The sequence below is a fragment of the Pezoporus wallicus genome, unplaced genomic scaffold, assembly GCF_028554395.1.
Source record: "Pezoporus wallicus isolate ANWC-B61680 ecotype Strahan unplaced genomic scaffold, APGP_CSIRO_Pwel_v1 contig_13737, whole genome shotgun sequence".
Classification (NCBI taxonomy): Eukaryota; Metazoa; Chordata; class Aves; order Psittaciformes; family Psittacidae; genus Pezoporus; species Pezoporus wallicus.
In genome coordinates, this window is record NW_026641629.1 from 66,965 (window position 1) to 77,875 (window position 10,911).

At 44.7% G+C, this 10,911-nt stretch overlaps 1 protein-coding gene across 5 annotated transcripts; it reads left to right on the plus strand.

Moving 5' to 3' along the window:
• The first annotated feature begins 163 nt into the window (after positions 1-163).
• On the plus strand, positions 164-10,668 carry LOC130607545 (protein 4.2-like). Of its 5 annotated transcripts, none has more exons than XM_057424732.1 (13): positions 164-312; positions 2,206-2,391; positions 3,093-3,323; positions 3,898-4,016; positions 4,741-4,860; positions 5,264-5,441; positions 5,813-5,951; positions 6,339-6,442; positions 6,755-6,997; positions 8,174-8,494; positions 8,790-8,950; positions 9,363-9,517; positions 10,402-10,668. In XM_057424732.1, exons 1-13 carry the CDS (start codon positions 303-305, stop codon positions 10,550-10,552), a joined length of 2,118 nt encoding a protein of 705 aa, XP_057280715.1. In that variant the 5' UTR covers positions 164-302; the 3' UTR covers positions 10,553-10,668. The 5 variants fall into 5 exon arrangements, with proteins under 5 accessions (XP_057280715.1, XP_057280716.1, XP_057280719.1 ...); XM_057424733.1 differs by having other exon boundaries at positions 9,384-9,517; XM_057424736.1 differs by lacking the exon at positions 8,790-8,950 and having other exon boundaries at positions 9,384-9,517; positions 10,402-10,564.
• Positions 10,669-10,911: the final 243 nt, after the last annotated feature.

A 10,911-nucleotide genomic window follows, 5' to 3' on the forward strand; every position in this document is an offset into this window, starting at 1 on the left:
TGTCATTGGCTGTCTTTGAAGACTTCATATCCCACTGTGAAATTTAGCCTCATCTGTATGTAGGAAGCTACCCCTTTCTGTGAGTCTCTAGTGTGGTCTGAAAGATAAAAGAGTCCTCAACATCTGCACAGCAGGCCTGCAAGATAAGCTGAAGGAGAGGTCTCCACATCACATCCACCCCATATAAAGAAATTGAGCAAACAACTCTGCAAGTGGATAATTTTGAAAGAAAGCTGAAGGAAGGAGCCATTGCCCATCAGAGCAAGAGAAGCTGAAGGCTTTCACAGTACGGGGAACTAGACATGGGTCAAGGTAAGCAAAAATCACTTTGGCTAGTCCCAAGCATTTCCCAGTTGTTTGTCAGGTAAAGCAACTGTCCGGGCTCCAAGACAGTGTTCATGAGTTTTGTAAACGAGTTGGGCTTCTTACAGGGCAAGAGCCAAGGAAATTCTCTAAATGGAATTCACACAGAGCACTGCCTAAAAAGGGGGAGCAAACAAAAGCTGGTATCAATGCCTAAGGGGCATTTGAGAGAGGCAGGAAGCAGCTAAGGCAGACATCTGAAAGTTTAGAAGCAAAGGCAAGAGTCCTTAGCACTGAGGATGGGGGAAGGACATGGGGAAGGTAAGCCAAACTACAAAACTGAAGCAGAGAGATTACAAAGTGTTTTAGCTACTTGAGCAAGAAGACAGTCTAGGTTCTAAGCAATCTTTCAAAAAAGTTAGATCCACAAAAAAGTCATATGAAAAGTCATATGAAAAAAAAGGAGCCAGACTGCATATGACTCACCAGTCTACAAGACAGCCAGAACTGACGTATTCATCACAAAGAAGAAAATATAGGTCAGAGCTGGCTCTGTAAAGCTTAAACCGTGCAGAGCTATGAGCTGGGACAGTCATAAAGGGATGTGAGAGCCAGACCAGAATCATTCACTGAAAACAACACGACAAAATTAGTGTTGAAAAAACAAAACACAACGAACAGAACAATAGGAACAGGAGAAGGTATCAATGTAGAGAACAAGGCAAGTCAGATGAAGAACAGAGCAAACCACTGATAACTGCAAAGAGCACTCACTGCTCCTTTAACACAGGAGCAATGGCTTTAGACAGCAGGGGAATGCTCCGTGGATTATTTTTCTTTTAGCTGGAACAAAGGGAGAGCCTAGGCCAGCAAGGCAGAGTAAGTGACAGAATGTGTCATGTAACAGACAGCAGTTTACAAAACACAGGTTAAAGGATCTAACTGATGAGTTGAAAGATGAAGAGATAAGTGAGGTCAGCATGATCCCAAGCCTGAGAAAAACAACGCTGAGAAAAAAAACAGGGTGTTACCTGCTTCTCAACAAGGAGTCTGGAAATATTAAGACCACCAGCAAAACTGTAAGACAAGTGCAAATACATGATCTCAGTACAGCCACTGAGCACCAAACTGGGTGCTTGAAATTGTGACAATTCTTTTCTCTCTTTTGGTGCTGGACAAAAGCATGTATAACGTGTATGATGCATGTGTAGGAGACAGGAGGAGGTGCTCTTTTGCCTCCTGCAGCTCTGGGTGTGAGACTGATAATTGTATGTGGTGCAAAGAAGGAAAACATGTCTTACTTGCCGTGATCCAGTATAGTTCCAGGACTATATTGGCACATTACATTCGAACCAGCAGTGAAATTTGCACTAGCTGTTGCTCTTTGTGCATATCAGACGTACACAGGAAAGTAACTGCTGGAAGAGCCACACCCACACTGCAAGTGGGGTGAAATAGTTTGTCTCCTGTGCACAATTTCAACCACGTAACCATGTGGAGGGATGCTGCTTTGAGTGCCATCTGTGCCCTTGAGTACAGAGAACAAGACTCCAAATGTAGTCACAGTGCATGCTCAATACTAACATACATCTATACCATCTGAATGCTCAGGCCTGTTCTATCTCCCTTCCTGGGCAGGAAAGAGCTTTTGTATCATCACTTGGTTCACTTACTGATCCTAAGGTATAAGCAAAGGCAGCTCATTAGCCACTTGACACAAGAACAACTAAGTTCACAGTGAAGGCCCTTACAGTTAGTTGGCAGAAAGTCCCAAAGGTAGGGGTTCACTCTCTGAGTGGAGAAACACATGATCAGTTGCTTGTGTGCCTCAGGATGTGGTCCAGCACCAGACTGTGGGCAGCTCACAGCCCCAAACTCATTCTGTATCTTCTCATGCTACAGGTCTGAGCATCAAAAAATGTGATTTCAAGGTCACAATGAACAACAATAACCACCACACAGAAGAAATCAGCACTGAAAGGCTTATGGTGAGGCGAGGGCAGCCATTCACTATCACTGTATGCTTCTCAGCTCCAATACACAACTACCTGTGGCAGCTGAAGAGGATCCTCCTCATAGTACAGACAGGTAACATCATTACCATTGCTATCAGAGCTCTGGTTCTCCATCCACCTTAAGAACAGACCTGGTGGCAAAAGTCATGTCCAGAGCTGGACAGGGGTGCCCAAATTTAGAAGTGAGGCCAGTTAACTGTTTATCTAAGGCAGAGAAGAGTCTCCTGCTGCTGCAACTGCAGGGTCAAAATTAAACCACTTTCCAGAAGAGACACTGTATCACAATAACCAATGCAGGTTCACTACTCTCTGATTTGAAAGTTCTCATGGGATCTCTCCTCTCCCCTGGAGAGGAATGGTTTAGGAACGTTCAAACTTAGCTAGTCTGTTACAGATGCTTGCTGTTACAGAGTGTTTCCTAGTAAAACCTCTGAGAAAGGTAGCAGCATTCAGCCCTAGCTTGTTTTAGCATAATCTGAGCATCTGGCTGTGACTTTCGTTACGAGACACTGAAATCCAGAAGCAGCAGGCCTGCGCCATTCTGGTTGTTCCTAGTTTTTACAAATCTATGAAATAACGCATCCCACTTTCAAACATGGGGGCCTGAGCACAGTACTAACCTTAAGAAGATTTACTAGGCATTAAACTGCTAAAGGGTTAAGACTCTCTCACAAGAAAGGAGTCATGGCTACAGATCTAGTCTAGGTCCCTGCAGTCTGCATGGGGTGAGGGTGTGTGTCTGGAATAGACACAACCAGCTCTCTTTGGCTGCAGGATCCCATCCTTCTAAAGCAGATGGAACCCAGACTGAATTTCCCATCTCCAGCCTGGGAGACCAGAAGCAGTGGAGTGCAGCACTGGAAGAACAGGACCCATGCTTCTGGACCATCTCTGTGAACACACCTGCCAATGCTCCCATTGGCCAGTATACTCTGCTTTTACATGCCTCCAAGTCTGACCATCTCCTGGGCAACTTCACCCTTCTCTTTAATCCATGGTGCCAAGGTATGTGGTCAGAAACAGTAAAGGCAGGATAGGATCAGTCACTTCACAAAACCAGCCTTTTTTTTTTGGCAGAGATGGCACTCTGCCTTCATGGAGGCTGAGGTCAACTAACACTGACGGCCACTCCTGTCCCCTCCTCACAGCACCTTAGCAAGGAGTAAGGGCTAATGAAAGCTCGAAGCTGCCTGCCTCAGCACTTCTGCCCCTTCCTAGAGTACTCCACTGCCAGAGCCCTGTCCTCCTGTAATAAAGATTTTAAGATGAGTCAATATTATAAGTGGTCTGATTACAACCACTGTATGTTTTTTAAGAATAGTCAACAACAGCCAGGAGAGTAAAAGAGCCAGCTAGCACAATAGCCTAGGTCTGGAGAAACTTTTTCAAACAAGCAAACAGATAAGACAATGAAATTCTTCTTTCCTGTGTGAATCAGCATTTGTGGTATTTTTCAGGGCACAATGCCAGGGACTGCTGAAGTCCCTGGAGTGCAGTGGAATCTGCTGGTGTAAGAGAGATGCAAGTGCATCTGAGACCAGGAATGCTCTCTTCCTGATGTTTTTTTCTTCTAATCTAGATGACGAGGTGTTCTTGGCTAATGAGGCACAGAGGCAGGAGTACATTTTAAACCAAGATGGTGTCATCTACTGGGGGACAGAAAACGCAGTCCTAGCACAGCCTTGGGACTTTAGTCAGGTAAGCAAGAGGTCCAGTATGTCTGTGCTCTCTTACACCCACCAGCAAAGGAAGGATGCATATCTCCTTTGTGCATGCCATTCATTTCCATACTGTGGCTTTGATGAAAGAACTTGCAGTCTGCACTCCCTGTCTTTGTCTAAGACTGTGCAGGAGAACATGGACCTGTGTATGAAGTCCCATAAACCAGTATATGTAATTTTAGCTACCTTCTCAGGCTGTCCTCTATGAAGAAATGCATTGATCTATATCTGGGCTTTGTGTGCCTTCCTTTATCAACAGATATAAAAGCATTTAACAAAGCTTAGTTACTTTCTCTGTTTTACAGGCAAAGTGCAAACAAGTAGATCTTCCAATCTGCCCAAGGTATCTGGTACAGACAGTGATTAGAAAAGGACTTTATCCCATTTCAGTGCACCAGACTGAAAAAAGTACCTCTGTGTCAACCTGGAGAGTGCTTCAGAAAAGCATCAATTCCCCTCAGTCAGGGAATGCAGTATCATGCTAATGCATTTCTCACCTTGCTTCAATAAAGTTGTAAGTCTGCCTTTAGTATGTTGTGCTCCCTCTCCAAACCTCTGCCTGGACCTCTTCTCTACAGCGCACTTCTAGAAGACTATCAGTGGAAAGAAAGAAATAATCTGCAGAGTTACAAATCCTTGCAGGGACTCCAGAGAACAAATGTTCAGGCTAAATTTTCTGAAATGACGTGTTCTTATTTCAGTTTGAGGAGGATATTGTCGACATCTGCTTCACACTGCTGGATGTAGGTGAACGCCATCGAGACAAGGATCACATCCAGCGCAAGAACCCTGTTTACATCTGCCGCACAGTTGCTGCCATGGTAAGAAGAGCTGCCAGCAGCCCTGACCCTAGCAGAGAAGGCCCCAATACAGAGCAAAGGCCAGCATCTCTCAATTCCAGTTTATGGCAACACAATGCACTGACCAAAGAGGGAGCCTTCTCAAGGCTCTTACAAACAACACCTCCTGCCAAACTCCAGCCCTTCCTGATATTCCTGCAGCAAACAAGTAGGGCTGCAGGAGTTTCTTAGCAATGGCAGTACACTTACTGAATAAATCGCAGGGGAAGCTGTTGTACCTGTACTGCACAGCCATGACCTTCATTCTTTGCACAGAACATTCTTTTGGTTTCATCTGCCTTGGGGGTAGCTTCAGGAAACAGGACGAGGCATTCCTATCAAAGAGAGGAAATTCCTTAATCCATCTTTCTCTCCTTCTCTGCAGCTGAACTCTGATGAGTTTAGAGGAATCCTGACAGAATGTGGGACTGGGCAATACTTTAATGGGACACCCCCTTCCAAGTGGCTGGGAAGCAGTCCCATCCTCCGGCAGTGGGTTGCATCGCAGTGCAAGCCTGTCCGCTACGGGCAGTGCTGGGTGTTTGCTGCAGTCATGTGTTCAGGTATAGTGGTGATTCAAAGACTTCTGTGCTGAGCAAAGCCTTATTTGCAGAATCTCTAGCATATGCCTAAGTTCTTGAATTGACACAGAACCCAGTAAAATAACCTTTAATTTTTAGGTGAGAGGCAGATCCTCAGAGTTTCTTCATCAACATACAGCATCGCTACCTCTAAGATAGAAAAGTATCAGTACACAACATTCACTGAACACACCTATGACAGCTTATTTCCCAAGGCAAGGTGCAATGCCTCTTGCATAAAAACAGCAGGCATGGTGCCATTCCTAACAGGCCTAGCACAAAAAAATGCTCTATATCACTAGAGGACCCTTAGGGCAGGATGTACAACTGATTCACAGATCTTTCTTCTGCAGTTTTAAGGTGCCTGGGAATTCCTACCAGGGTGGTCACAGGCTTTACATGGGCTCACAACACTAACAGCAGCCTGAGTGTGGATGAGTATTATGATGAAGACGGGACACTGCTAACACAAGACAAGAATGCCCGTGTCTGGTAAGAAAACATGGCAGGGCCCAAGCACAAATCTGAAACAATACCTGTATATAGGAAGTGACAGAGGTGGTGGAAAGAAAGAGGTAAACAGCTGCAAGGAGGCAGTTAGGAGACAGCCCAGCTGAAATCCTGTCTACATAACCTGTTCTGGAGAAATCACTACAACCCAAACTGAAAAGCACCCTATTACTAGGGCCCACAAAGGAAGAATGATAGTCTCCAGTCCAGCTGGAGAAACTCTATTTGTGTCAAAACCCCAGTCTCTGCGCTCCTCAACATGCACTGAGCTCTTTCAAAGGAGCATTAATTGGTTGTGGTTTGGCTAAAACTTTACTGTACCTCAGATCTTAGTCCCTTGATATAAGTACATGATGCTGTCTCTTGCAGGACCTTCCATGTTTGGAATGAATGCTGGATGGCTCGAGCAGACTTGCTACCAGAATACAGTGGGTGGCAGGCACTGGATGCCACCTGCCAGGAAAAAAGCAAAGGTAAAATATCAAAGATGGGCTTTGGGGAGGTACGGAGGTGGGAGTGGAGTGGAGTGGTGAACAAATAAAGCAGTTCAATATTCCTCCCTTCCCAATTTCCAGTGGAAGGATGCAGAAGGACAGGGACTCACCCTGTTGAATTTAAGCACTAAATCATCATTCATCTGTTCGGTTTGTGTACCTCTATCATAGCACTGCTCCCTAATGATCTCCAAAACTAGATACTTCACCACTCCTGGTATTGGTCTAAATTAGGCATGGGTCCAGTTGGTAAAGCATCTGAGTCTTAGCTAGGCCACAATTTCTCTTCAGGTCCATCCTTTTGTGGGCCAGCCCCTGTTCAAGCCATCAAGGAAGGGGACACAGAAGCAGATTATGATGTCTGCTACTTCTTTGCTGCCATCAATGCCAAGCGCCAGGTCTGGATACAAAAAGCAGATGACACCCTCAAGCCAGCTCTCGGTAGCACAAAGTACACTGGCAACAACATCAGCACCAAGAGTGTGGGCAGTGAACGCTGTGAGGATATCACACAGAACTACAAGTATCCTGAAGGTATAGAATCATAGAATAGTTAGGGTTGGAAAGGACCTTAAGATCATTTAGTTCCAACCCCCCTGCCATGGGCAGGGACACCTGTCACTAAACTATGCCACCCAAGGCTCCATCCAAGATGGCCTTGAACACTGCCAGGGATGGAACATTCACAATTTCCTTGGGCAACCCATTCCAGTGCCTCAGCACCTGCACAGTGAAGAATTTCTTCCTTCTAGCTAACCTGAACTTCCTCCTCTTCACTTTAAGCCCATAACCCCTCGTCTTCTTGCTACAGTCCCTGATCTAGAGTCCCTCCCCAGCATCCTTGTAGGCCCCCTTCAGATAGTGGAAGGCTGCTATGAGGTCTCCCTGCAGTCTTCTCTTCTCCAGGCTGAACAGTATGGGGTAGGCAAGTGGTTGAACACATTTTCTCTGCCATCATTACAAAGAGTGAAGGACTAGAGAGCAGAGCTGTACCAGAGCATTAGGGTCATCCACTTCTCACTACTTCCCCTTTCTGAGTGGTACAAGGACACCTTACTCTTGCTGTCTACAGAAGTCATGCACAAATTTCATTCTGCTCCATTGCATTAATGAGTTCTCTCAAGGGCAACACCCTTCTTCAGCAGGTACTTTCCCGTCTGGAAAACCTTTCCTGATTTCTGTTACCTGTACACTCTGTATCTCCACCTCCCATTATCTCTGTAATATATATATATTTCAGACTCCAGCTTTCTGAAAAGGACTGCTCCAGATACTGTCTAAATCGCTCCCTTGAAAAGTAGCTCCCCCTTCAGAATCTATTACTGAGTGCTATTTCCCTTACCCAACCCTACCATCCCATCTTAGACCATGGCATGCTGTCTCCTTGGCTGCAGTCCATCACAACATAGTCCTGTGCCCTAGCTACAGCCATAGCTAAAAAGGCAACTGCTGCTTTTATTCTGACAGATGTTAGCACCGAGGTGCTTTAAAAACTAAGACAAACGTTTCCCAATAGAAGCTTTTGGGTACATCCAATGACTGTCCTGTCAGCTGAAATTCTCAATCTGCTCCAACTGAAGCACAGCAGGCTCTCTCTATAAAGATAGAAACAGTTATCTACAGTACTGCCAGGATAATTCAATGCCATCATTCTGCATCTACTGCTTCACACTAGTAAAGAATTCTAAAACATGTGCTCCCTTGTGACAGGCTCTCTTCAGGAAAAAGTTGTACTTGACAAAGCCTACACAAAGATAAAGAAGCTTGAGACAATCAGCAGCAGCAGCAAAACACAGTTTAGCTTCGTTCCTACTGCCCTTGAAGAGCCAGTTAACCTCTTCATGCACCTCCAACTGAGGAATTCTCTGCTACGGGGACAAGATGTTCCACTTTCCATTGAAGTATTTAACCACAGTGGTGGAGAAAAGGCTACTCACCTGCTAGTTGGGGCCCAGTCTCTACATTATAATGGTGTTCCCATTACCCAACTTTGGAAGGAAGAGTTTCATTTTACCCTGAGAAGCAATGAAGGTAAGGATTCTACTGGGTGCATGGCTAGAAAAATGTGTCTAGTCCTCTCACTTCAGGAAAAATGCACTTAGCTGTAACTTTTCAAAAGGTTCCCAAACAGCTGATTGCAGGGGACAGAAATAAATTTTCTTTACGTTGACACTGACAAATGTTTTGAATCTGCAAATGCAGTTGGGATCACTGCAGCTTTTAGTACAGTATTGGGCATTAAACACCCTTAGGCATTATGCAGCCTAAGACCAAATAGTACTTATCATCTGCATTGTCATCTGTATTTCATCACTCTGTATTCCAGCTAACAACCTGCAAGTCTTTCTGCCTTACTCGCAATACAAAGAAGAATTGGGACAGGACCACCTGCTTAGGCTGACTGCCGTATTGAAAGACGAGGACTCCTTCTACATATACTTTGCACAGGAGGAGATCATCATTTGTGATCCCCCTCTCACTATTGAGGTTAGATCAGTTGCTCTGTTACTGCAGTAATGAGAAAACAGCTTTCATAGTCATAAAGAAAAAAAAAAAATTCTGCTGGGTTGAGTAGCTCTCCTCAGGCTTTTTTCAAAGCACTGAGACATCAGTTTGGGAAAAGTGCGTTGTGTCACACTGTTGTATACAGTACTCCCTCTTCTACCTTATCTACGTGTGAGCATAAGAAATCCCAATGACTCCCAACTCACTCACCAGTATGGAAATCACACGATGCAGAACAGAACTACAGCAGAATACCATAGTCAAGAAGAAAGTAAGCTGGACTTTGCCCCTTCTGGCAATTGGCAGCTCAGACTGAAACCTCTCACACACACAAAAAAAAAAAAAAAAACTTCCTTTAACCACAAAAGAATCTCTTTCCTTCTCTCAGTTTCAGCTCATTTCCTTCTTCCAACAGTTTCCAGAAAACATGGTACAGTATCAGCCAAGCACAGCAAAGATCGGCCTCCTGAACCCTCTCACCGAACCCCTGGAGAAGTGTGTGATAGTGGTTGCAGGGCGAGGGCTCATTTACAGACAAAGAAAGTACAAGTAAGTGCAAACTGAATTATCTAAGAACAGCTAAAGAAAACCCCTGTGCAGGAAAGGATGTCCCCAAAACTAAGTGAGCAACAACATGGCAGGAAGAGACTACAGCAGCATGAAAGCCCCAGGCATCCCATCCTTTATTGACAGATAATACAGAAGATTTTCACTGAGGAGAAGAAAATCCAGGTAACATAACTTTCAACAGATGTGTAATACATAAGCTGAAGTCAGTACAACATTTGTGAAAGCTTCAACCCCAAAAGCCTAGACAGCAGAAGGAAAGCTCCCTGCCAACAAGAAGGTTAACGAGAAGTACTACAAGACCTAGGGAGAAATACACATTAGATAAGACAACAGTTATAGGCTGCTGAAATGAGCTACAAAATTGAGAAATTATTTGCTGCTGAGAAATCAATTGTTTTTTAGATAGCCACATGAACATACGTGAATGGGGTGAAACTATACTCTTCGTGACATATCTTTCCACATACTACCCACTGTCAGCAATAAAGACAGTCCCTGGGTACAATTTTAACAGTCTACCCCTTCTCTGAAGAACCAGACAAACCTGGCTTAGCTGAGTCACCCAAAAAGGCATTAACCCTGCCTACACGCACACTGCTCTCAAGAAGCTGCATTATGGCAAAGTAACCTTAGATGACTCCATGGGGAGTTCAACCCTCCTGACATATATCCTGCCCTAGACCATAACCACATCATCACAGTTCCATTGGGATAGTTCAGGTAACCACTACCTGCCACCTTCCCCCTCTCAACCCCCTTTCCTTTTCTGGCCCCATACCTGTGTCGATCAAATGCACCTCCTGGGCCAGAAACTAGAACTACAAAGAGGCGTACTTCCTGCATAATCCCTTCTCACCTTTCAGGTTGGGCTCTGTGCAACCTAAAAGCACTCAACAGCTGCAAATCCCATTCACCCCCACCCAAACTGGGCCCAGAAGACTCACTGCACATCTTACCTGCCTTCAGCTCCAGAACCTAAAGAGCTACAAAACTATCAACATTGCAACTGCCTGATGCCCAATTTAGAACAGATCCTGCTGTTCTTTTACAGAAGAGCAGTCATGATCTGTGCCCTGGTCTCAGGCAAGCATAGATGTTAACAGCTGAATTAAAGATATTTAAAACCATGACTGACTTTGATTATTTGTACAAACAACTCTCTTCCATCTGCCATTATGCCCACTTTCCAGTTTTTAAGCTCGACCTTACTGTGGCAAAGATGGGGTAAATGCTCAAGCAAATGCTGGATTTCTCACCATGCATATGTGCTGAACCCACCACTGCTTAGCCATTTTTCCCTACCATGGCAAAAAGGAATATCCTAGAACTTTAAAGTGATGACAGATGTAACATTTCTCTAGAGAAATACTATT